Genomic DNA, 27854 nt, shown 5'->3' on the forward strand with positions numbered 1-27854 from the left:
TAACCACCAGATACTCATTTCCCAGATATTTGGCATCAAATATCTAGTGCAGATAAAAAAAAAATAGGTTTTCTCCAAGTATATTCTCCAGACCTTCTGTTCCTACCAAGGGCAGTGATGGGAAAACCAGCTCCTTGGCAGTTTGTTTTGCTGCAGTTATTGTTTTTGAAAGCACACACACACACACACACACACACACATGCACACACACCCCAAAACAAATCAGAAAGGCACTGATCTAAGTTATCTTTATCTTGGGGGAGACCACATTCCAACCAGGATATTCACAGTTTCTAAAGGGAAGCAATAAGGTAGGTGTTTCTTCAAGGTATCCCCATTTAAAGTGCAATTTATAAAAGCCCTTCCATCAATAATCAAAGTGCGTTTCATTGCCATTGATGTAAATGGGAAACCATGCCAAATAACATGACTTTTGGGTTGTCTGGCTGCTGTAAGCAGAGGCTGTAAACTTATTTGGAAATCTTGTCTCTCTGGCTGGCAGGCTCTTCCAACAGTTGAGATGCACGCAATGCAGCACCTCTTTCGGGAGAGGTGTTTACAATAAGCTCATGTTATATGTGATGAACACTCCATGTGATCATATTATGGTGCACACAGAAAGTTTGTTGCATCCACAAAATCTGGGTACAAAATATGCAATGTCAAAGTGTTGTCAAGCTGGTCTCCTTGACATCCCGGCTGGAGGGACTCGTGTGCACACACTCAGGAACTGCTTCTCTCAGGCTGCTTTACGATTCCAACCAACTCCACGGAGCTACTCAGGCTGGGGAAGAGTGTTTGGGCAAATCAGCCAGGTTGAGGTGGGAAACTTGTGCGAGAAAGCATTTAGAGCTTACAACGCACTGTCTTGTAGCTTCCTCTGTTTCATCTATTATAGGCTTCTCTCCCCAAATTGTTGTCTGCATTTTTGTTTTCAAGTCTCTCCTGTTTACCTAGCACCCTGTACCTTTGAACATAAAAGGTGTGGGTTGATTCTTTTCCAAATATGTGTTTTTGAATCCTTCTCTTTCTACCCTTCCTACTGAAACACCCTGGCCAACAGCAGTCCCAGGAGATGTGTAGCTTCACTTTCTGATTTGAAAAATGACATGTTACTATTGTTATGACTTTTTTTTTTTACTACTGTTATGGTTCTTACTACCACTTTTTTTTTTTTTTTAAACAAACAATAGTGCTATAATAAGTTGCTAAAGACTCCGGAAACCAAAGCGCATGCTTTTTTATACAACTTGGAATAACACTTTTGCAGTTAACAAAATAGAAACCTTAGGAGATGGAAGGGTGTGTGTCTCTTTGTTACCACAGTGGATTAACAGTAAGAGAAAGGAAGCTGTTCTTTCAACATTTTAGAAAAACTCAATAACCACAATTGAATTTTCATACCAATTTATTACCATGACACCTGTATAGAAGGGGCTTTACAGGTGACCACAGATAGTCAGGAATTTGGTTCACCTTGTTTGAGAGCCATCTAAGTTTCAGGACTTGATCATCTCATGCCTGGACTATTTAGTGGTATTGTCAGTATCTCGCCTACTTAATCTATCCTTGAATTTTTCATCTCCTCCAGTAGAACGTCAGTTCCTTAGGACAGACACTTTGTGTGTCTTGCTCACTGCTGTACCTCCAGTGCCTAGAGCAGGGTTTGGCACATAGTAGGTGCTCAATGAATAGGTGATGAAGGAAGCATAAAGACCCAAAGGTGAACTTTTCAGTATTCAAAATGAAGGTAAATGTATATCTGGGTCAGCTTATAGGCCACGTGATACTATCAACACAATATTCCATGAACTAGATGGGAGATGGATTTAATTAACATCATTACCCAGGTTGGGCACAGTAATCTAAACTGAGGCGGAAACTGGGCAAGATGTGGCAAAGCCACGACCCAGGGCAGAATCCCACTCTTACGTTTACCCAGGTTCTCTCTTTTCCTCCCCTTTTCTGCACTGGCCTGGAGTGGTCTTTACCAGCAGCAAGAGGATTGTTGCCAAAAATCTACAGTGTGGAGAATATAGGGGATGGTCCTCTCTATATTACAAGCCCCACACATCCCCCTTTCCACGCTTTCCTTTTTTCTCTAGCACGTTTCACTGTCTTAATACTATATATTTAATTTATTTATTATGCTTATTGTCTGTTTCCTCCAATTAAAATAGAAGTTCCTTGAGGAAGGAGCCTCTTTTTTTGTGTTTCCATTTCCTCAGTTGTCCCCCAAGTGCTGTTGTCCTTACTCTATCCTCTGTAGGAGTGGGTGGAATTGTTAAGAGCCCCTCCCAACGCCTGTTTTGTTAGGGAATCTTCCAGTCAGGGAAAATATGACGACTGCACTTGCTTCCTCTGATGATGAGGGGGAGCCTCACGGCTGTATGGTTTTGAGTCGTAACTTGTACCTTGGGTCCCGACCAAGAGTTTTTCCTGTTATATGATGACAAAAGGGTGCTTCTATACTTTTTTTTTTTTAAAAAATTGAGAGCAAGAGAACAGGTTTCACTTATTTCTTGGCATTTATTGTCACAATTGTAATTAAGCTATTGTATATCTGTTTTGCCCAACTATGAGGTAGTCAGTACAATAAACTTTATGCTTTTTTAACACTCTGTGAAGATGATGATGCCTTTTTTGCATGATCTAAAATAGTACTATGAACATAAACGGAGGTATGGTTTATTATGTTTACTGTCTGTTTCCTCCAACTAAAATATAAGTTCCGTGAGGACATAGTTTTTTTTTTTTTTTGGATCTGTTTTGGTTACTGGAGTATCCCCAGGTGTATGGTTATTAGGGTCACAGACTGGGATTATTGTTTCTGTCTATTCAGCAAGCTTTCCCATCCCCCTTATTATGGCAGTAGACCCTCCCCCCTGCCTCCCAGCCCTCCATGGGCTCAGGATCCAGGATCGGCAATCATAGAATTTCACCGTTCTGGCAACAGTGGTTGGTCTCAAGTGTGGCACAGGACCCAAGCAGAAGCAGTAGAGTCCTCCACTGAGATTCTCTATTGGCTGGGGGAGAGTGCTGCTTTCTCTGCTGGGTTTTCTTGGTGGCCGCTGCTGGCTCCATTTCTCACTGCGTGGAGAAGAGCTTTCAGTGACAGGAGACAGGCCAGAACTTACAGAGAAGCAGAGGGGAGAAGATGGAGTGGAAGTCCCTGTGTCTGCTCCCACAAGCCCCAGTTCCTGCAGTTGTTTCTCTGATTCTTTCTGCTGTCCCAGCTACGCGAATACGTCAGGCTGTGTTCCTGCATAGGTTACTTTGAGTTTGTTGTCTCTGAAAGTCTTCACTGATACCCCCACTGAAGTACAGAGAACTTAAGTGACTTTTCCAAAGTATACATCAAAGGCGGGGGGAAAATCCAGAGGCAAAGAAGCCCGGATCTTTGGTTTTGTATTTCTTATTTAATAAAGGCTTCTCAATCTGTATTTTCTTTCTATTCATCTGAAATTTTTAATAGGGTCATCAGTGTTCAGGCAACAGAAGTTCAGTCGGTTAACGTTTACTGAGTGTCTGTTATGTGCCGAGCACTTTGATAAACTCTGTGCAAAAGTAGGTAAGCCATAAAGCTGTAAGATATAAGGCTATAGCTAAAGAAATGAACACCCGGAAGTGTTGACTGTCGTTACAGAGGATACACGGGGAGCTACCTCTGCCTGGGAGGGCCAGAGAAGGTGTGAGCAGTGAGCTGCAGACTTACTTGGAGCGGAGTCCTTAGAGTCACAAGGAAGAAACTTGCACAGATTCCTTTCATTCATGTCAGCCTTTTGCAGAGATGTGAGGAAAACAAGGAGTCATCCAGTCAGCACAGAGTACATCAGCTCAGAATTCTGAGCTGTTTTTATGCACAACTGGAAAAGCTGTGTCTACTTACTAGGAATATAGCCTGGGTCCTAGTGCCCTTCCCTATGCTCACCTCTTACCGGTAATCCCAAAAGAGAGGGTGTGGTTGGGTCTAGTTGCTGTCATTCAACATGGAGCTATTGGACAGAAATCTCCCAGGTCACCTCAGAAGCAGTTGGCCCCTACATTGGTCCCTGGTCCATCAGCTGTCCAGGTAACAGGGTTACCTTGCCTGACAAACCAATCCTCAGAGCTCTTAGATATTTTCCTTAAAAGGTAGTTGTGAGGTATCCTCTTGCAGCTCATCTAGTGCAATATTGAGGGATAGATAAAGCTAGTGAATGGAGGTAACAGTGTACAAAGGTGCAGAGGTATGGGAGACATTGGCACATCAAGGAGGAGTGAGAGATAAAGTTGGAATAAAAGGCATGGGCCAGGTAGTGATACATGGAATTTTAAAAAATTTACTTTTTGTTTTATTCAAAACTATACATGCTCATAGTTTAAGGAGGCAGGTCTTCGAACACATTACATACACATACAAATGTGTTCCAGACACTCTCCATTCATCTTTCAGGGAATCTTTTTTTGAATGCATGTAATTTTAAGGAGTTTACATCTTGTCCCTTAAGTTCTAAGGAATTGTTAAAAGACTTTAAGCTAGAGAGTAACACAATGAGATTTGAATTTTAGGATGGCTATTCTGGAAGAAGTATGGAGGACAGATTGGAGATGAGACTTGAGGCCTGGAGATCAGTTGGAGAAGATTCTTCAGTTATGGTAGTGCCACTAAGGAGGAAAAAATAAGGGGCACATTTGACATTAGAATGGAGCAGAGAGAAAGAAGGAGAAGTTGTCTTCCAAGCTTGTTTTGTCTCAGATGTATTAGTGAGTTTGGTGCCATTTGCCTTGTTAGAGACCACGGAGAGAAGTGCAGGCTTGGATACAGCAGAATGATAAATTTGGGTTTAGACGTGCTGAACTGGAGCAGCCTCTGGAAGGTTCAAGTAGCTGGTGGTGATAGCAGCCTGGAACTATGGAGAGACCTTTGGCCTAGAGCCTCGGGTCTGAGAGTCATGGTTCTGAGTTAAAGCCTTGTGAACAGATGACCCAGGGAAGAGGGGCTTCACCTGAATCTCACTAATAAAGCAATTCCAAAAGAATAATTTTTTAAAATTGATGTTTATTTCCCCCAGATTACATATTTTAGGGTGTTAATTGGGGCCTTCCACTCTCCCATTTAATTGCAAATGTCAGATGGTTCAGCATAATTTTATTGGGCTCTTATTCTATACCGGATATTAGGAGCTTCAGAAGAGAAATGAAAGTATCAGAAGAAAAGCCCTGCTTTCAGGAAACTTAGAGTCTAGTTAGGGAGACAAGATAATTCTTTATAGAAGTGAAAAGTTATACAACAACAATAAAATTATGGGCAATAATTAACTGCTAGGTAAACGACATTGACACAATGTCCTAGGATTTAGAGAAGGAAGACATTTGTGTTTGAGGGATTGTTTTTGAGTCTTTCTTTTCCTAATAAAGGCCAGTTAAGTCTCCCTGAATTATGTTCTTAATGTATATTGAAGGGGAGAAAGAGGTGAATATCAAAAAGGGTTAAGTAGATTCTTATATTTAGAATGAAATTTTCTTTACTTGAATACTAATGTCGTATATTAGTACATCATCACTTGCTTATCAGAATTTGGTTGTGCTAGCTTATTAGCTAATTACAACTCAGTATTTAGCAGCTGTTTATTATTTTGGCTAAGTTTTACAGCATCTGTCTGTTGGGAAGCAGCCCTAAGCAAAGAGATTTCTTCATTTCTAGCTCCATTTTCCATCTTTAATTTTCTTTGGTTCATAGAAAACTACTTTCCTTGGTTCCAGTTTCCCCATATGGAGGGAAAGTGTTCACATGACCCACTTCATAGCTTTTTGAGAGATGACAAGAAAAATAATGATTAAATGTGAGACACATAATGTAGTCTGGAACAGCTTTGAGAATGACCATCACAATTTCCCATTAGTAATACAAATGAATTCTACAACAAATAAAATACTCTATTTCTGGAGAACGTATACTGAATCCATGCAAAGTGCTATATTCTTCAGGTTTATTGGAATGTACTCTTTATTTAAAGACCTTTTGACAGCTCTTATTAAATAAAATAAACGAATATAAGAAAAATCTAGATGTTCCTAGGTTGTGAAATCATGAAAAATCTTAAGAGAATAATTCAGTCAAGAAGACATCATTCATAACTATAGGTAATGAGTTTTATTTATAAATTTGTATGAATACACGCTCATCTATATGCAGGAATCTCATCTATCACTCATTCACTCAGCAAACATTTCTCTAGCACTTACCATGTGGCAGGCACTATGCTAGGCACCAGGGATACAGTGGGAAACAAGACAAGTGTCCCCTCTTTTAGGGAGCATTCAGTCTACAGGTAGAGGCAAATGTTAAACATCTAATTTGCCAAATAGATATTTACTGTGATGAGTGCCACAAAGAAGTACAGGGTGCTGTGGAAACGTGTAAGAGGGGGCCCACACCAGGTCTAAGAATCAGGGACGCCTTCTCTGAAGAAGTGAGATTTAAGCTGAGATATGAAGAATAAGTAGGTGTTAGTTAAGAGTTGAGGGAGAGTCTTCTAAGGTATCCAAGGCCTGGGAAAATAGCATGTGCAAAGAGCCAAAGGGACATGACGCCTCCGAGAAGACAAAAGAAGGCCAAGTGGTTGCAGCAAAAACAGTGTGGAGACAGGAGGCTCAAGGCACAGCTGGAGAGAGGGGCAGATCTTGCCTTTTCTTTTAGGCCAGGGAGCCTTAGCAATGGGAAACCACTGTAGGTCTGTGGGGATGGATTTGAGAGATTTTTAGGAGATAGACTCAACAGGATTTGGACTTGGCATGTGAGGGAGAATGTGGAATTTAGAATAACTCCCAGGTTTTTAGCTTGAATCCAGAGGTACTATTTACTTAGATCAGGATCACTGAGCGGGGATCAAGTTTGCAAGTTTGGTTGTGTGTGGCAGCAGAATGAATGCGCAGTAGAAATCATGAGCTCAGTTTTGGACATATTGAATATGAGGGGCCTATAATATGTCCCTGAGGAGACATGAACAGTTGGATAAGAGGGCCTGGAGATTTAAGGAAAGGTCTGTGTTGGAGATATAAGGTACAGCCCAACAAAGTAAGAAGAAAAAATTATATATATATATATAAAATAATGATATAATACATATTATACATAATATATATAATGTGTGTATATACGTATATGTGAATATGTGTATTCATGTATGTGTCTGAATGATGTTAAATTAATACTCCTATAAATTTTACAAGTAGAGAGAACATAGTTTAGTGTGACCTCTCTAAATAGTCTGACAGAAGTTGCCAGAAGACTATGAGTTTACATATATTTTCTCATTGGCATTTACTTGTTCAACATTTGGGAAAGACCAGCTAGTAGTCAATCTACGTGGCTTTGCTTGGAACCCTTGTACTGACTGCTTGGTGTCATGTCCACCACAACATGGGTTTGGAGCCAAGACAGAAACCTGAGGGCTAGGCAGGGTCATTTCCAGTATTCCAGAGGCAGAAAGAGACCATGTCCAAGAAGCTAAATGGAATGAGGCCCTCATCACGGACCTTGTGGGGACTGTCAGGCATGAGCCAGGCAGTGGGGCTCGGAGCTTGGAGCCCAGCCCCCTGCAGAAGGGTCTGGTGGAGCTTGGCTGGATGGGGGCTCCCTAGACCCTGCAGGAGGCTGTCCTGTTGTCTAGGCTTGTCCAGTGGGCGCCGCCTCGCGCTGCTGCTCCCAGGGGGTCCTACGTGCGCACACCGGGCCTCCGTCTCTTGGCGCATCCACAGTTCTGCCATGGTGCTCCGCCTCCACATCAGCTCTGCCTCATTCATGGCCTCTTCCCCGGAAGCTCTTTAAGGCCTTCCAAAAATGGACCTTCCTCCCTTTTTTTCCACTCCCTTCCAAAGACCTATTGCAGGGACCCAGTATTCAATATTCTGGCAAAATACAGCTTTCCTTTCCCTTAAGGCCAGTAGAAGAGTGAGAAGCAACGTGAGGATGCATTTTGACAGAAAGTCACTATTAGACATCCAAAGAGCGTTAAATTCTGTTTATCCAGATTCCAAACAACCAAAATTCTTAAATAAGCAAGACTTTTCCTACACTCTAGAGACACTGAGTAAATCTGGTAGTGAAAGATTAGTCTTCGAAAGCTACTTCCAGGTGTGTTTTTAGGAGTAGTTCAAATTCAGATTAATATCCCACCCCTTTTTTTCCTCTACCTCTCTGAGTCTTGTCTGAGGATGACTCTAAGGGGTCTTACAATACCTTTAAATTAACCCCCCCAAAGTATTTTATATTTAGTATACTACTCTAGGTTGTTACTTGGAACCCTGTCTGCTAACTATGAGAAACTATAAACACTTTCATGATCAGGGTCCTGTGTAGCTCATTTGTGAAATATAAGGATGAATTATTGTAAATCAGGCTTCATAAATGTTTAGAACCGCTATTCTGTCTATAAAACTACTAACTGAAATTAGTCATGGTTAAAAAAATGAAAGAATTGTTCCAAGCACCCATTTCTGGGAGTCTTGGATACTTTCAATGAGCATAACTGTAGCTGAGGAGAATCTGATTCGAATGCTCAACTGATTCAGTTGACAGTGGCGCTCAAAATGGTCCCTAAGAGTGCATCTGCTAGCTGAGTGGGTTGTTTTTTTTTTCTTTTTTCTGTATTTTGGGGATCGGCCTTACTTTTGCCGTATTTAAATTGTTGAAATTTACAGAGCCTATGTCCAGAGAAGAGCCTTCTATAGATGATTCTACTGTGAGAGAAGATTTTAGAGGAAATAGGAAGGGCATCTGCTTTCAAGGAGCTGTTGTATTGACTTACATTCACCTGGAATTGTAAATGGCCAATAGCTGCTTTCTGCCGGGAGTAGGTTTTGATAACAAGTTGGGAGGAAGGGTGGAGGAGAGGAGGAAGGAGGTACTACTTGGGGAGATAGGAAAGGCTTAAAAACATTAGACTGGTCACTGAAGTTAAACTTGGCAGAAGATACAGTTTTTGTTCTGGCTAAATCTACATGGGGATAACAGAGTAGAGAATTCAAGCATCTCTCTGGATAATTCAATTAAAAAACCTACCCCTCCCCTAATTACAGGGAAATATCTGTGAAGAGGGAAGTTTTGTCTCAGTCCTTTGGATTTATCTCCACTCTGGCAGTGTTGTCACAGATATTAAGAAATATTTTTGTTTTCAGCCTTTCTCATTGATGTTTATAGAAACAGAAGACAGGCTCCCAGGAAGGAGGTCACAAAGATCTCTTCCATTCCCACCCACACAGTTTTATTGTACTTGTAACGCTGCAAGTGGTTGTAAATATGTGAATGGAGGGATAGGTCATTTATGCAAAAAAGTACTACTTGGACTTCTACAAGCATGACATTTACTTTCTGTTTTCTTTAACAACCTTTCCATATTTTTTCATTGGCGCCACTGATTAGCTCACTGCCCAGCTTTAAGCAGTAGATTTTAAGCTAGAGGGAAATGGTCCTTGGTTTGCTCAAAAATAATGCTCTTCAGAGGAAGATTTCAGCTTTCTTTGGGGAGGGGTCCTATTTTGGGGCCTTTTAGACAGTAATCTGAGTGCTGGAATTTTTAACCCAGGCCCAGGAGAGAAACAAGCATGAACAGGAGATTTGGATTTTTGTGTCTGGCCAGCTGTCTGCAGCTAGACGAGGGGTCTGGGGAGGGGAAGCAATGAAGACACAGCCCTGTGGGAATGTGGGCACATCCGGCGCGGGGTGGATTGACTGTGAGTTGGTGCCAGTCCAGGTGGGGCTTCCTGTGGGGTTGTTTAGTTTGAACTAAACCTTCTCTTCAAGGATTTCTCCTGTTTCCACTGCCCAGCCGGCATTAGATAGAAACACATTTGCTTCCAGAAGTGAGTTAAACATTGATCATCTTATTTACAGCTGTGTTTCGGATTAGCATTCTCTCATTTTTCTGATTTACCATGCTCAACCCCAAACCACACTCTCGAAGGCTTCCTTTATTTGAATTTGATCTCATCACTTTGGGTTAAACATATTGGAATTTTGTACTTTGGGAGTTGCTGTCCCCAAACATGATCTTCCTTTTCTAAGAGCCCTAAATGAAAGGGTGTGAATCTGTAGGACAATTTTCCCCAATAGACAACCTGGCAGAAAAATTCTGTAGAAAATTTAAGCAAAACCAACTCCCTCCTAATTATTGGGTTATTCCAAGTGAAAGTGAGTTTATATTATTTCATTATTTTTTATTTTTTGTCCTGCCTTGGATCTTTGGCCAACCAGGAAAATAGAATTGTTGCCCACATGGATTTTCATTCTGTAGCTCATCAGTTAAGAAATATTTGAGCTAGTAAGAGAAGAAAGTTTCTCATTTTCTCTAATATCTTTCTTCTCCCCGCCCCTTCCCCAAATAGTCTCCTGGAAGGTGCCAGGAAACCGCAATTTATATGTATTTTCTCATTGGCATTTACTTGTTAAAAATATGGGAAAGGCCATAAAGCAATCAGTATATATAGCTTTGCAAATCTAGGTTTTAACATGGGTATCATGGAAATGAAATCACTGGGAGAAATGAGAAGAAATGTACAAGGACCTTCCATTCTCAGCAACATCTAAAGTAGTTCATACAAATGATTTAAGACAGATTCGGTGGAAGTTTCTAGCGATATCCAGTTTTGTTCAGTCGGCACCCCATATGCCAGTAAAAAACAAAACCAGAGGATCAGAGGATCATTCAGATCCTCGATCATTTCACGGATATTTGTGGCATTTTATCTCAGTCCACTTTCCCACGAGTGAGCCGCATGTGACCTGAACTCGTGAGAACATGTACTTAACTCCCTGAGTTTTGCTGTGCACTTTTTTTTCTGAGCCTGTCCCCCAATCTCCTCTCCCTTGAGGGAACTTGAGGCCTGAGAACCAGGCTATCTGTGCATTTCCAAAGCTATCTGTGCATCGGCAGCAGTAGTGACCTCAGTAAGGAAGGATGGAGACGAGATCTGATGGGATCTGGAGCAGAGTGAGTCATTATTGCCCAGAAACCCTGGAGAACATTGCAGACAGAACTGGACTTCTCACTGTGTGTGTGGAGTTGTTGCATATTCAACTTCCCAGATCAGAAAATCTTCTTGTGCTCAACTGGGAGGTATCTTGCTGTCAACTTAGAGACCAAGCACAAGTTTTGGTTTTTCTAAGCCAGCTTGTTTGAATATTAAGCCTATTTATAAACCTCATTATTGCAGCAACCATATGGCTCTTAAAGATACTCACTTTAAAAAAGTGAAAGACTGCCAGGTGCTTCATGATATAACCTCAACGCTTAATTGACTCTCACTCACCCAGGCTATCAGGAATGATTCCCAAGTCATCTGTTTGACTTTGGAGTCTGTGAAACTTACGTGTGATTGTGGGTATGCCCAGTATTTTGCAAACTGCTAGCCATCAAAAAGCAAACAAAGCTCTTTAAAAGCATCCTGCGTCTGCCACACTGTTGTCTCTTTTTTGCTATTTCCTTGCTGTCTCTACTCTGCCCTTAGGCAGGTCCAGGTGTACTGTGGCCGGAATCACTCCTTATGCTTGCTTAGTTTCGGCCCTTCTCTCCCTAATTGGGGCCAAGAGAGGTAAAATGAAGTGCAGGGTCTTGAAGTTCAAGGTCTAGATGACACAGCCATGGACAGCTTTGGGGAACCGTTTTAAATATTGGAGGTCAATGCTCTTTGCTCTTTGATGATACTCCCGTCTCAGTAGCCACTTGTCAGAATGTGATCAGCTGGATGTAAATGGACTGAAGCCTTCCAGGGGAGATTTTTCCAGCTTATCACTTCCCCTGTTCTGTACACACGCATGCACACATAACACATACACACTATTTGATACTTCTTGGGCAATCCACGATTTCATAGAAACATTCCAGAGTTAAACAGACATTGATTTTCAGTGAAGACCAGGAGTCTTTTAATTTGCCTAACAGGTAAGTGGATGTGGTCAATCAGTAATTCTAGTTATAGCATGATATCTCTGTGCTGAGTTATAACTTCTAGAGGATGCTTAGGGATTCTGTGTAAGCAACTCACTGGGCTTCAGTTTTTAGGGAATTATCGATAAAAAGGTTTTTTCTTAAAAGATAATTTTAGATATTTCTAAGGATTATCATGGTGTCCAGTTCCTAAATATCTAATTTTACTTTCTTTTTTTCCTGCTTTCTGAGCAACGACCCAGCTTTTGACATTAGAGGAAAGTGTGTGGGTCTGCTAGGCTAACAGGGACCACTGCTGGGTGGGTGTCAGAGTGTATACAGCCTGCAGCTCCCTTGGGCATGGGGGGAGTGAGGAGAGCTGGGCAGAGTTTCAGTTCCTCCTCTGCTTAGTAGGACTGAGATTAGCACCTGCTTTCTTTGTGGCTCAAGTGTTCTAAGATGAGGAGAACTGGGAGTATTCAATTTTTCTACTTTAGAAAACAATCTTAAACTTCTTTTTAAAACTTTTTTAATCAACGAAAGGCTTTTTTTTAAACAAAATTTGGAAACCTATGGAATTATAATACCATTATTACTTATGCAGTACTATTGTTATAAATATAGTAGCTGACTCGTTCTTGAACATTTACTGGATGCCCAACACTGTGCTAAAACTTTACATTCATTATTACATTCAACTCTCACATCAACCTGTGAAGTGCGTATTATTGTTACCCAAATTTTACAGATAAGGAAACTGGTGGTTGGGAAAGTGATGTAAGTTGCCAAAGGTCACATAGCTTGTTGGACACAGTAAGTTGAAGAAGGGATTTAGCTTAAGTAAGTGATCCTAAGCACTATACTGTAATGCCTCTCTTTAAAAAACAAATGAATAGACAAACAAACAATGCCATGTATGTATGTATGTGTGTGTGTGTGTGTGTGAGTGAGTGAAGGGTAGAGGGCATTCCGGGGAACAGGGTTTGCAAAGTGCTCTAGGTCTTCATCCATGCGGTTTCCTCAGCCTGGCCTCGTGAAGATGGCCTGCCTTCTGCCTCAGTGTGCAGGTGTGCTCTCTCCATCTCCCACACTGCCGAGACACCAGAGCACAGCAGCTCCTGGTCGTTCTCTGTGGTCTGAATTAGCTCAGTCTAGCTACGTGAATCTTGAGACTTGTGATGTATTGTTATAAGTTTCAAAAAATTATAAATTTAAAGTAAGTTTGAGAAACCAAAACAGAACATTTAAATACATTCCCTTTGTCTTTAAGATTATGAATCAGGGCCAAATTCTGTTGAAGTTCTTAAAAACAAAAGGCCAAGAATAAACTAGGTTCTTTTCCAGCTCATTTCCTGCGTTTGGATGGAAAGAGCCCAGTATGTTCTGTGGTTGGTTTTGTTTGTTTTTGTCGAGGGTCTAAATTTCCTCCAGGCATCCTTTGACTTCTTTGACTAATTTCCTCAATTTTCTTTGAGGGCTTCAGAGTTTGCTTTCGGTCTCAACCAGTTCAAGGTTCTGTGTCCTTAGTCAAGTTACTTAACCTCTCTGAGCCTCATTGCCATCAAGTATAAAGTGAGGTAAACCTCCTAGGGTCTGTAGGAGGTCAAAGTGAGTTAATTTATGTAACACACATGGAACAGAGGAGATGCTCAACAACTGTGACCCTCCTCCCCAGCTTGCCCCCGCCAGCCTTCTCTCATTGCATTCCTCCTGTGTGTAGAAAACCGTGACTGTGGTAGATGGCCTCACTGCTTGTAGTAACTCATCACTAAACAGAAAAAAAATGAGTAGAAAGAAAGCATTTTGATCAGTGTCTTGATAAATTCACTCATTCACGCAACAGCAGTATATTGAACAGCTGTCATTTGTCAAGCACCATGTTAGGCAAGGGAGAAACACTAGCAGATAGTGGACAAGCCGTCGATCTTGCCATCAGCGTAACAGACGAGCTCTGGCCACCATGGAACACACAAAAGGGATGATCCAGTTTGGGAGGCCCTAGAGTTTTCGGGAGAAAGTGATGACTCAGCTGAAAGCTGAAAGCTGAAGGATGAGTAGGACTCAAGCCTCACCATCTCGCCCAGTCAAGATGATCTGTGAGTAGGACCTTGAGTAGAGTAATTTCCGTGGATCTGTATTTTCTCTTGTGCTTTAAGTGCTGACCTTCCAGCTCCAGTGTAAGATGACACTGTTTGGGTTGGGTCTCTTTGGACATGGGGGCCGTCTGTCTAAATGGGACAAGATGGGAAGGGAGAGCTTCAGAATCTGTGAAGTCAGGAATGCATCTATGAAGGTGGGGAGTGAATGTTGGGAAGGTGAGTTGGACTGAAAATCAGATTTTTTGGTCTCTCTTTTTTGGGTCTACCAAACGCACAACCCATGTTTTGATATGTGTGGGTGGCAGCTACAAATGATGTATTTATTTTGCCAGCAGACATTTGTTGTGTACCAACCATGTGCCAGTCGATGTGCATGCCTTTGGGATAGATACAGAGACCCATATGACAGGACCCCTGAGCTCAAGAAACTCAAAACAAGGGGAAAGGGTCCTAAACCTTTTAGAATTCCCCTTACATGGCATGCATGGTACCTGGCAAATTCAGTGCATTATGTTCTCTGAGATCATTCCTCCCATTTTATAGATGTGGAAGCTAAAGCTTGCTTTAGTGTAGAGCTTGTGTGAGTCTCGCAGCTAGAGAGGGAGAAGTTGGATTTTGAACCAGGTTTATCATATTCCAGAACCCTATTGTCTTTCCACAAGGCAATGCAACAGGTGACCCCTTCTCTCAGGTGTCATCTTTTAAAAAAAAGTATACATTTTATTACTTTTCTTGATTAGCTCAGTACTTTTTAGCCTTAGAACCTGCTATCTGCCTCTGAATCTGGCTGGGCTGGGCTGGTTTGAGGTCATTAGGCACGCCCTTCTTACCTGCTTGCCCCACATACTTACATATTTCTCCTTGTTGAACTCCTGCCCATCAATCAAAGCTACCTCTTTCACAAAGCTTCCTGAGCCACCCCTTGTCTTGGTTGTTATAATAGAACACTTTTGGTAACATGTATTAATTTCCTTTTTTAGGATTCAGATTCTTTCAGAGAGTGGATCTTAGTAGAGTTATTATGAGGATTAGTGATGTATGTTAAGTGCTTGTTACTAGTAGGTGCTGAAATTGGAAGCTATTCTTACTTTTGTTCATTTTGATGCACTCAGCGTTCCCAGCAGTGCCTTTGTATGATCCTTGGCAAATGTTGGGAGAATTCTGTGGAAGCCAATAGCAAAGGTTGTCTTCTTCTGGCCTCTGAAGATACACTCTGTTGACAGAACTAGTTGAGTTTCTGGGTAGGAACCAGGGGCATCCATGTGCCCCGACTGCCCCCTTACCTTTGGTCCTTGCACACTCTCACTGGGTTATTTTCCAGTCTTGCCAGAGACTCCTGAGCCCGGTTCATTAGACAGCAGTTCGAACGAGGGCCAAGGGCGTGGGTCACACCCACAGCTCACTGTGCTCTGTGCCTGTGGATGAAACCTCTGCCTTTGCTACTGCCTACAGCGTGTGAGCTATCACTGCTGGGGTGGGGGCGGGGTGGTCCAGGATGGTCAGTGCACACCCGTCACAGCTTTCGGAGGGAGTGCAAAACACTGTTTTAAGCAGTGGGATACAGTGGGGTGGCATACAAAGAATCTGCCTTCGGGGAGCTGACATTCAGGTGGGTTATCTCATTTATTTCTCACCACAAGGTCTTGAGAGAGGTGCTCTGATTATTCCCACTTTACAGATAAAGAAAGTGAGGCTCAGAGGGGTTGAATATCTGGTCCAACACTGTAGAGCTGAGTGCCACAGCCAAGATCGAACACAGGTAGTTTGCTCTCAAGCCCAAGCCCTAACCCATCTGTTAGTTGACCTTCCTCCCTACATATATGATATAATTCAAACATGTAAATATCTCTGTATATTCTTCCTATAGATGTATATATCTGTATATGTGACTGTATGTGAATATTTTACAAATTTTTATAATTATTCTAATTATAATCATAATGCTCATTTAAAATAGAAAATATAGAAAATTCATACAAGTAAAAATAAAAGTAATGATTCATTAACCTGCTACCCTGGGCTCATGATTATCACTCTGGTGTTTTTCCTTATAGATAAATAGGTATCAGTACCTATCAGGTCAGGATCACATTGTGGGTTCGGTGCTGCATGCTGCTTACTTCACTTAACATGTCACACTGCCATGTATGTTTTCATTTAAACAGAGATGTCACAGGTCATAGGGATTCTGAATTTGAAACATCTGTGCCTTTTTTAAAAGCATGTGTGACATGTAGCTCTATTAGCAAATCAGTGGCTTGGCTTCCTGGTGCAGTGACTGTAATGGGAATGTCGGTGTGGAACCAAGGACAGCTGCATTGCCCTTCCTGGAGATGCTACCGGGAGATGGGTTTTCCTCTCCCAGCACTTCCTTTCCCTTAATCCCCTCCATTAAAGAGTCTTTAAAAACTCTTCTGAGGGTCTTCAGAGCCTACAAAAGCTGACACAAATATGAAAAACATTGAGATACACTGAAAAATAAACTTTTATGGCCATTTCCTCCTCAAATGCCACTGTGACCCAGGTGAGATAGCCCCAGCAGATGTGACCTCCATTTGATAGATTAAGAAGCCCTGCACCCAATAGATTTGTCCAAGGCTAAGTGAGGACTGTAAATAGCAGAGGTGGAGTAGAACTCCAGCTGCTTGTGCTTCCTGGGGACGTGTTCTTCCAGGGGCCTGAGCCCACAGCTTAGCCAGTAGCAAGTTCCTGATTCTGCTCTCACTATTTTTGCTTCTAGACTTTCTCATTGTCCCTTTTCTCACGTCTTCCTTCTCTGAAGACCTTATGTCTGGTCTTACGGTTTAGTTGCATGATTACACATTTACATTTTAAAAGGCAGGTCTTTAAAGGGACTTCAGTGCTAGCTGATGGGGATGATAGTAACAGTAATGACAGTACAAATAGCTAAGAGTTGTGGACCATTTAATACGTGCCAGATACAAGACACGCTTCACAGCCTCTGCCCACTTACTCCACAACAACTCCATGAACCTGGTGAATGAAGGGCTGATATATGAACCTGGATCTTGCCGTCTTTAAGGTCTGATCTCAACCCAGATGCTACAGTGCTCTCAGAGGGGAAAGAGCAGAATATCGGGGGCAGAGCCATTGAGCTCTTGGGATGCTGTGTGTAGCTGATAAGACTATGATTCTCTGCATTCAACCACAATGTAACACAATAATCCAAAACTTTTAAGTGGGCTTCGAGACCCACAAGCCTCACAGAGAGAACTTTCTACAAAGTGTTCACCTCTGCATCCATCCCCGCTGAAGCTATCTTTTTCTAACCTACCACCTGCCGCAAACTCTTTTCTGATGTGTGTTTATGCTTCTTTTCCCACAGGAGGAAATATAAGAAAACGTCCCAGAGGTAAGAGCGTCCCTCTGAGAAAGGGGAACTGGTTGGTTGACTCCTTTGTGTCACAACTCTTCGCAAGTCTGGCTCATGGTGGATGTTCATTGTAATAAACAGTCTCTCAGATCCTTCTCAGCGAGTTGCCTGCTTTATCTTCGAGTCGCTACTGTTTCTGTAATTGAAAATTGATTGCAGGCATTTAGTGTGGCACAGTAAGTGTACACCTTCACATGAGAGTGGATCCAGTGGCTTAAAAAGCTTGTTACTGCTGAGTTATCTAGTGATTTTATTAAAACCTTGACCAGAGTGGGGCTGGGCTGAGGGCATGTGTGAAGGATTATAGGTGGAGCAGAAAAGGTTTGCAAATGCATGTTTAGTGTTTGGATTCTCCTTTGCCTGATTTGCTGACAAAATGCTGTTGAGCTCAAAACATAGATGCAAATTCCTTTAAGGGCAGTCTTTTGATTTAACCATGGAAAGGGTAATTTAAAGTAGAATATCATCTGTCTTCACCCGCCATTACTCTGTTTTATTGAGAAGAGTTTGGAAAGCACATTCCAAAGAAATAGAGTTGCTTAGACCTTCTGTTCGCCAAGCAGCAGAAGACTACAGCTCAGTCTAAAAGGCTAGTGTCTGCTTTTCATTGATTGACTTTGGTATTATGGCTTTAAACAGATTATATGAGATCAAAAATTGCTGTTGCAATTAAAATCTTCCAATAGGTCTCAACAATGGTACTTTCAGTGACGACTTTAATCTGACCTTTTCTAGTGGGTCTCATCTCATAGTAGAGGCTCCTATGTCCTATGGTTTCCAAATAAAGTCAGTAATCCAAAGTAGTGGTGTCATCATTTGATGTGCATTGTGGAGGTGCACAAATCATTGAGAGAAAATGAACTAAAACTTTAAAAGCTTCCTAGAGGTTGCTATACTTTTCTAAATATAGCGAGCTTATACAGATGGCCGAATAATTCTGTCTTGTTCAGGTTCATCAGGCTCATGGTAGTAATTGCATGTGAACCACTGAGCAGGGCGTAAATTAATCACTCAGATTAGAGGGTATAGTAGTCTTTAGTAGTAAAAGGTAATTTATCATTTTCACATGTAGTTAACTTGGGGTATGAGATGTTTCAAAGTTGCCTCAATTTTAAGGGGAGATAAATAGACAGGTAAGAGGGAGTTTCTCAAGAGAACTGCTCAAACCTGTCAGGTTTCAAATTACTGTGTCAATTTTTTGGGAAAGCATAGTTTTGCATATCTGATGTGAAAGCTGTTGCATTTTTATGTCGATGTAAAAAAAAACTGGTTTGTATCAGCTTTATTGAAGTCTTATAAAGTGCAAATTAATAGAGGCTTGGTGTGAGCTCTTCTGCTTTTAATCACATGCATATTCTCATGTGAAATATATCCATGTCTACTAATCTGTCATTGAGTAACAGACCACCCCCACACTTATGGCTTAGAACAAGGGTTTTACTTTGCTCATGATTTTATAGGTCAGGAATTCAGGAAGGACTTGTCTGGGTGGTTTGGATCTGACCCACCTGGTGTCAGCTGGGACTGATGTGGATGGAGGATCCACTTTCAAGATTGATTCTTCACTCGCGTGTGGGGAGCTTCGGTGCTCCTTCTTTCTTTCTCTCTCTGCACATGGCTTTCATCCTTCAGAATGTCTCCAGGAGTTTGGGCTTCTACTGCATGGTGGTCTCAGGGGTGTTGCACTCTTAGCTGGCTTCCTAGGCCACGTGTTCCAAGAGAAAAGGAGTGGAAGGTGCTAGTCTCCCTGAAACTGGCTTAATGTCACTTCTTCTGTATCTTACTGGTCAAGCTATTGCAGAATCCACCCAGAGTCAAGAGAAGGGGATATAGATTACATCTCTTGATGGAAGAGTGTTAAAGAATTTGAGGCCCTTTTCATGTATCAAACCTTCAACCTTTATCAGAATGATCTTGCTTGAGACCTTTTCCAGGGATCTGTAAATTTGGAGTATGTGGATACCTCATTTGATGAATGGTAGACACTTTTAAATATATCTTGATACCCCATCAGATGCTGGTCTCTTTGAATATATGCTTGTCTATTGGATGATTCATTTGGACTGGGAATAGCTGTGATTCCTTTTTCATGTTAGGGGCAGGTGTACTAGTGTGGACTCAGCTGGTTAGTTGAATTCTAAGTGCAGTTATTTGGCTTCAGTCAATAATTAGTCAGGTAAAGTTGGTGGCTTCATGTAGGAAAACTAAATGACACAAATGCTACATTAAAAAGCTTTAGATCTTGTAGGTTTGCTTTGGACATTAGGGGAAAAACAGCCCAGGATACAAAAATAATCTACCTTTGTTTAAACTTTTCTTGCTAAGTTTCATTTCGTTTTACTCATGTATTTATTTACCTTCTACAGCCATGTTAAAGAAAAAAAAATTGACTAGCTTTCAAAGTCATCATTATCCCACTACAACTCAACTGAGGTAGATATATTTCTTTAAATATTTCATAAAGTACTAGGCAGATTTTAGTAACCCACAAGAATATTTTTTTAACATCTTTATTGGAGTATAATTGCTTTATAATGGTGTGTTAGTTTCTGCTATATAACAAAGTGAATCAGTTATACATATACATATATCCCCATACCCCCTCCCACTTGCGTCTCCCTCCCACCCTCCCTATCCCACCCCTCTAGGTGGTCACAAAGCACGGAGCTGATCTCCCTGTGCTATGTGGCTGCTTCCCACTAGCTATCTGTTTTACATTTGGTAGTGTATATATGTAAATGCCACTCTCTCACTTTGTCCCAGCCTACCCTTACCCCTCCCCGTGTCCTCAAGTCCATTCTCTAGTAGGTCTGCATCTTTATTCCCGTCCACAAGAATATTTTGATGATAGTGATTCTACTAAGTCTCACTTTTAGTGTTAAGGGAAATGTACTCATGTCTTTCAAGATCAGAATTTCAACCGAAAGAGTGATAAGTACTCTTTACTGGGTTAGCAAGGGCACCTGTAGGTAGGAGGTAAGCTTCTCCCTGCACAACTTTATTAGATTGGGCTTTAAATAAACACAATTAAGGGGAACCATCCTTTTGCTTTCTGAATGGGGCTTGTCCACGAAGGCCAATCATTTCAAGAGATTTGCTGAAGTGGTGAAATGGTAATTTGACAGCTAGAGTGGATTACACCGGAAACCTGCTTCCCCATAAAATTCTCATCAGGTTGTTTTCAATACAGCTGCAGCTTCAAGTTATCAGGTCTGGCTTTGAGAAGTTTGTATCTTTGAGAAAGCATGCCAGACCATGTACAAAATAATCACAAATACCTATAAATAATCTACTATTCCGGGGCTGCCCCTGAAGAAAAGAATTTCTATGAGGGATGATGTTATAAGCTGAGTCTATATTAGAAGAGCTTCCAACACACACACATGCACACACACTCACTCCCTGTTTCAATGTGCTAGGGAATCTGTGAATGGTCAGCACAATTAGAGGCAGAGATACAAATAAAGACATAGCCACAAACCTGAGGAACCTCCACAGACAATTGTTCTGTTTTCATATGTGTGGGAGGTGGAAATACTTTGGTCAGGATGGCCAGGGGTTGGAGTTTTAAGGCCACCAGATAGCAAAATTCTCAGTGGCATGAAGGTTTTTGTTGATTTGTTTGTTACTAACCCTAGCTCTGTTAAGATCATTTAAGTAGAAGTTCTGGTTCTGACTCTATCTGATTTACTCATTTTATAAATCTATACATGTCTGTGAACAGTTAACTTTAGCCAAAGTTGTCTCTCTTTTTGTTGATAATCATATTAGATTGATAGTCACATGCATAGCACTTTACAAAAATCTCCCATTTTAACAAAAGTTTACTGAATACTTACTGTTGCCATACACTGAAATAAATACTAGAAATAAAAAGATACATAAAAAATAGCCTCTGTGAGGAGGTACACAGGCTTGTAGGTGTGACTATGAAAAAATTATAATAAAATTTGGTAAGTACTATAATAGATGTAAATACTGAATGTCATTGGGAACAATTAGATCTTTGGGGAGGATTCTTACATTATCGTACGGTCTTCTTTCACTAGATCACAAAAGAGAGCTGACAGTATTTTTTATTATTCATGGTGCTTGAACGTATGGGCGTATTAAAGTCTAATGGGATAGTTGAGAATTTTTTTCTTCATGTTTTCAGTTATTTTAAACATGTATTTTTTTTTTAAAGTTATACAATTTTTATTTATTTATTTATTTATTTATTTATTTATTTATTTATTTATTTATTTATTTATTTATTTATGGCTGTGTTGGGTCTTCGTTTCTGTGCGAGGGCTTTCTCTAGTTGCGGCAAGTGGAGACCAGTCTTCATCGCGGTGCGCGGGCCTTTCATTATTGCGGCCTCTCTTGTTGCGGAGCACAGGCTCCAGACGCGCAGGCTCAGTAATTGTGGCTCACGGGCCTAGTTGCTCCGCGGCATGTGGGATCTTCCCAGACCAGGGCTCGAACCCGTGTCCCCTGCATTGGCAGGCAGATTCTCAACCACTGCGCCACCAGGGAAGCCCCTAAACATGTATGTTTTGCTGATTCTTTAGGCTTTTTCTCGAAGGGGCAGATGGCTCAAAAATATTCTGGACATTAGGAGGAAGACAGCCCAGGATACAAACGTGTGGAAATAATCGATAAAGTGCGTCTTGCACATGTAGATAACAGAATGGCCTCTATCTGTTGCAAGGCATAACAAGGAGTTATTTTTTTCCCTCAAGTGTCTAATGCCTTCTTTTACTTGGATTTTTTTTTTTTTTTTTTTTTACTTGGATTTTTATGTGGCTCAGTAATCACATTTGATAAACCCAATAATTGATTAAATCCAGCAAATGATTCGTTTAGTCAGGTCTGCCCATGTCATCCTTCACGAATCAGCATACTTAATGAGTCATCAGGAGAACCTCCACCTTTGCTGTTAATAATAGATTGTCGTGTGTGGGCGGGGATGGGTAGGAAGGTGAGTGGATATCACCCTTTGGCAAGACTGCCTTCCAAGCACTCATATTCTTGTGTTAGCGGGTGCATCTTTTGGTGAACTGTGTCCCGTTTCATTCCGGACATATTAAGACTCATTGGTGAATCCTGAAGCTCTTTTGGCGTCACTGACATAGACTCAGTGGATGTCGTCCCCTACCTTTGTGGTAAAAAAAGACAGCCAAGTAACTTGTGGGGGAAGTTAAAGGGGTGATAGGGTATATCAACGCACATATTTGTGCATGCTTATGGATAACCAATCTTGCACACTACTACTTACTCAGTAGTATTGACATTTAGAGCCCAAGTATTAGTGGTGAAATCAGGGGCAAGAGGATCTTCTAAGAAATAAAATCCTTTAAAATATATTTTCCTATATGTATTGGCGATGACTAAAATTCCCAAAGTAGTAGGAATGTGTGCATCAGCTATGAGAATACGTCCAGTTTACATTCCAAGTTTGCCAGCTGAGTCAGGGTGACTTTACAATGAATGGTGGCAGACAGAGTGCCAGAGAAAGGAGCAAAGTGGTCTGGTTAGGGCACAAATCACAGATGGACACTGAGAATTAGCCACAAAGGATAATGCCCAAGGCAGTTAACATGGGAAATGGCCTACAAGTACTGTGATTTCAGGTGAAACAGCCAGGGGAGAAAGGAGGGTGATGGAGGGTCCACATAGATAGTTTGGTCAGATTTCAGAGTATCAGGCAACTGCCACTCATCATCCCTTACTCACTTATTTGCCTTCTTCGTAGACCAGCAGGAGTCTGGGGAGCACAGGTGCAGGCATCTAGACTCAGGGTCTGTGTAGTAGGAGTTGGGAACGAGGTATGGTGAGAGGGTGCTCAGGTGGAGTGAATAGCTCAGGTACTGAGTCCGGGTAGTATATTTAGACACTAGTAACAGGAATGACCTTGGCATTGAGCTGTCATTTTCTTTTTTTTTTTTTTTTTTTTTTTTTTTTAATAGCTACTTTATTATTTATTTATTTATTTTTGTTTTTTGTGTTTGGGTCTTCGGTTCGTGCGAGGGCTTCCTCTAGTTGCGGCAAGCGGGGGCCACTCTTCATCGCGGTGCGGGGACCGCTCTTCATTGCGGTGCGCGGGCCTTTTCACTATCGCGGCCCCTCCCGTTGCGGGGCACAGGCTCCAGACGCGCAGGCTCAGTAGTTGTGGCTCACGGGTCCAGCTGCTCCGTGGCATGTGGGATCTTCCCAGACCAGGGCTCGAACCCGTGTCCCCTGCATTAGCAGGCAGATTCTCAACCACTGCGCCACCAGGGAAGCCCTCGAGCTGTCATTTTCTGAATCAAGAGGATCGTCTAGGCACAATTCAATCTTCTTTTCTTTTCCATCTTCAGGTCTGATAATTACTACCATTCTCCCACTCACCCAGGATCAACACTTTTGAGTCCTTTTATATGAGCTTCTGTTGTGTGTGTTTCTTCAACTTTGCCTTTTTGTTCTCCCCTTTCACCTGTGACACATGGGTCTCTTAACAGGTTGTGGGCTTTTCCTCCTCACTATTTTCATTCTCATCATCTTGGTCCAGTCTCATTATCCATCTCTTAGAGTCTTGAATAGCCTCCTAACCACTCTTGTTATTCTGGTTTCTTCATCTCCATTCTGCTTACCCATGTCTGATTCCTTTTCCCACAGTGTCTCTGATGGTGTCACATCTGTTTAGAAAAAAGCAACAGTAACTCAACAGCAGCAAACCTCCACTGGCTTCATTTCAGCTAGTAAAGACTATCTTCTTGTCTGGGATTTTAAGGGTTTCTTCATCTACCTCCATCTCAATTTTCCTGTTTGTCTCTGTTATTCTCTTTCATTCACCCTGAGTTTCAGTCAAGCTCAACTCCTTGCTGACGGTCGTATTTGCCTTGTGTTTTCTATCATCCCTTCTTCATTAACAATCTTTCCTTACATTTAGGTCTTTAATCCATTTTGAGTTTATTTTTGTGTATGGTGTTAGGAAGTGTTCTAATTTCATTCTTTTACATGTAGCTGTCCAGTCTTCCCAGCACCACTTATTGAAGAGGCTGTCTTTTTTTTTTTGAATTTTATTTTATTTTATTTTTAATATAGCAGGTTCTTATTAGTTATCTATTTTATACATATTAGTGTATATATGTCAATCCCAATCTCCCAGTTCATCCCACCACCACCACCCACCCCCCGCTTTCCCCCCCTTGGTGTCTGTACGTTCTCTACATCTGTGTCTCTATTTCTGCCTTGCAAACCGGTTCATCCGTACCATTTTTCTAGATTCCACATATATGCGTTAACATACAATATTTGTTTTTCTCTTTCTGACTTACTTCACTCTGTATGACAGTCTCTATGTCCATCCACGTCTCTACAAATGACCCAATTTCGTTCCTTTTTATGGCTGAGTAATATTCCATTGTATATATGTACCACATCTTCTTTATCCATTCATCTGTCAATGGGCATTTAGGTTGCTTCCATGTCCTGGCTATTGTAAATAGTGCTGCAGTGAACATTGGGGTGCATGTGTCTTTTTGAATTATGGTTTTCTCTGGGTATATGCCCAGGAGTGGGATTGCTGGGTCATATGGTAGTTCTAATTTTAGTTTTTTAAGGAACCTCCATACCGTTCTCCATAGTGGCTGTATCAATTTACATTCCCAGCAACAGTGCAAGAGGGTTCCCTTTTCTCCACACCCTCTCCAGCATTTGTTGTTTGTAGATTTTCTGATGATGGCCATTCTGACTGGTGTGAGGTGATACCTCATTGTTGTTTTTTTTTTTTTCCAAACATCTTTATTGGAGTATAATTGCTTTACAATGTTATGTTAGTTTCTGCTATATAACAAAGTGAATCAGCTGTATGTATACATATAACCCCATATCCCCTCCCCTAAGAGTATATGTTTAGAAAACCAGAATTCCTAAGAAAAGTCACGTGCACCCAAGTGTGCCGGTCAGCACCATCTACAATACCCAAGGTGTGGAGAGATACAAAATGTCCATGGACAGATGAACAGATAAAAAAGAAGTGATATATGTACACAATAGTATATGACTCCACTGTGTCAAAGAATGAAATAATGTCATTTACAGGAATATAAATAAACATAGAGGTAATCATACTAAGTAAAGTAAGTCAGAATCAGAAAGACAAGTGTTATATGATATCACTTATAGGTGGAATCAAAAAACACACACCACTGAAATCATTGCGAAAACATAAACAGACTCAGGGACGTAAAAAACAAACATATGGCTTTCCTGGCGGCGGGGACCGAGGTGGGCCTGGCGGGTCCGGGCGGCCTCGGGGCTGGGGCCCGGGTCCCCGCCCGCCCCAGCGCCCGCCGCCGGCCGAGCCCCACGCCCCGCGCCTGCGTCCTGGGTCCCGGTGGCCGGAGGTGCGCCCGGGTCCCCGGGACAGGCGGGCTCAGAGGTCGCTTGTGTTGGGGAAGGGTGCGGCGAGGTTCCGGCGCCTCCGCGGAGCATCGCGGGTCGGGGGCTGGGGACGCCGCGGCTTGCTATGTTCTCCGCCCTTTCCCGGCTCTGAAGCCGCGGCTGTTGGCCTGTGAACCATGTTCAAGAATTAGTTGGGTGCATGTCATTCTTCTTGGCATCATTGTGATTTTTTTTTTTGAGTAAGGACTATGCTCCCCCAAAGCATGATGCCTTGGACATGATTAGTGTTTATTACTGTGGATTGAATTTATGAGTGTATCAGATTGGGATCCTTCATGTATTTCTACCATAGGTCAAAACTAAAGCCAGAATTACCAGGTGGAACTGCGGGTAAATAAGCTCAGATTGATAAATGATTCATACTTGCAGATCACCACGTACTCCCATATTCAGGCTCTATTTGGCCCTCACACTGGCCAGGGTGGGGACCTATGAGGTCAGCAAGCCAGATGGCATGCATGGACAGGAATCAAAAAATATGCAGTTGCTTGGATCATTGACTCTGCTTTTCTGTTTAAGTTCTTTCAATATGGGTCTCTAGCTCTGGGTGGAAACTCTGAGAGTATTTTTGCTCTACATCAGTGCTTCAATCTCTACCTCTCCTCCAGTCAAACCATTAGTCCTGGCGATGTTTAGTGCAGTGTCAGTGTATTTGTTTGTGGTGCATTATTCTGAATATTTGATAGCTGTGTGGTGTACATCATTTGACTGTTCTGTGGAGTTTTGCGAATCATTTTCTTAGATTGCCTAATAAGACCTAAGTGCTTCTTTAAGACTTCAGCAGCACTCATGCTGGGCATATCACTGTACTTCAGAAGTTAAGCCCAGACTTTCAGTTGCCCAAGTAGGCAAGTCTATAAATCCCTCCTAATCCCAGTAGCCTTCAATACTAAAGAGGCAGAATTAACTTGATCAGTTCAGTCATTGGTGAGAGCTTCCAAATTGGGGCCAAGTCCAGTGCCCAACAGCAGCTTAAGAGGCAGCTTTTGGAGTATCGGGAGACACTGGGTCCAGTAGTGTAGATCAGAGTTTCTCAACCTTGGTACTATTGGTGTTTTCATTGTAGGGACTGTCCTGTGCATTGTAGGGTGTTTTGTAACATCCCTGGCCTCTACTCACTAGATTCCAATAGCAAACCCCCTATACCTAGTTGTGGCAACCAGAAATGTCCCTTGGGGGGCAAAGTCATCTCTGGTTGAAAACCACTGGTATAGATGAAAGATTAAGAATCAGATTTGTATTCTGTCACTAGTTTAGCTTTGCAGTTTACTCCTCTCTGATCTCAGTGTCCTCATCTGTAAAGGGATGAGGTTGAACACAAGAACTTCTATGGTTCCTTTTGGCTCGAGAATGATACTCTCTGATTCTAATTACTAAGGTTTTCTACAAGAAAACCCAGACCACCAAACAACATTTCCAGTGATGACAAGCACTCTATGACCTATAACTGAATCACTAGGGAGGAATAACATTGCTGATTAGCATGGAGGTCATTGGGCAGGTAACACGGTCTGGCCTCATAGTGATGGTCCTTTGGCCACCAGCCAGATTACCCATGATTTAGATACTTCTAATTTCACCTGAATAGTGTGAACTAATCATGAGAAGGACATTAAAAGGACAAATGCCAAAACATAAACTGTGGCAAAAACAGAGATCTGTCTAAAAGGCATTTTATTGATTAAATTTACTGTGTGTCTACCATGTGGCAGGGCTTCACATGCATTATCTTATTTAATCTTCACAGTGATCCTTTTACAGATGAAGAACCCAGGGAAAATAAGTAACTTGACTGATGTCACAAAGCAGAGAAATGGTTGGGCTAGGGTTTAAAGGCAGGTATTTGAGATGCTAAAAATGTCTTGTTTTTTTTCCATTCCGGTGGTTTTATAATTTTTTACAGCTGTGGAACCTCCCCGCCCCCAAATGAAGCAGCTTAAAGCTGAATAAAATCAAAAGGTCAGAAAAATATGCCTTTTGGAGTTCATTTCCCTACTCTGCCAATTTTTATTTTCTCATCAA

The 27854-nt window shown here is 41.7% G+C and overlaps 1 protein-coding gene across 8 annotated transcripts in view; it reads left to right on the forward strand.

Moving 5' to 3' along the window:
* Positions 1-27854, forward strand: part of PDE1C (phosphodiesterase 1C) — a 522865-nt gene that overhangs the window by 201834 nt on the left and 293177 nt on the right. For 2 of the 8 annotated variants that reach the window (XM_059932723.1, XM_059932725.1), the window contains exon 2: positions 17355-17381. The exons of the other annotated variants lie outside the window; for them this stretch is intronic. In XM_059932723.1, the coding sequence (XP_059788706.1) occupies positions 17355-17381 (27 nt within the window). The remainder of the gene's footprint in view (positions 1-17354; positions 17382-27854) is intronic. 8 annotated transcript variants of the gene reach the window in all.

The sequence above is a fragment of the Balaenoptera ricei genome, chromosome 9 (assembly GCF_028023285.1).
Source record: "Balaenoptera ricei isolate mBalRic1 chromosome 9, mBalRic1.hap2, whole genome shotgun sequence".
NCBI classification, from domain to species: Eukaryota; Metazoa; Chordata; class Mammalia; order Artiodactyla; family Balaenopteridae; genus Balaenoptera; species Balaenoptera ricei.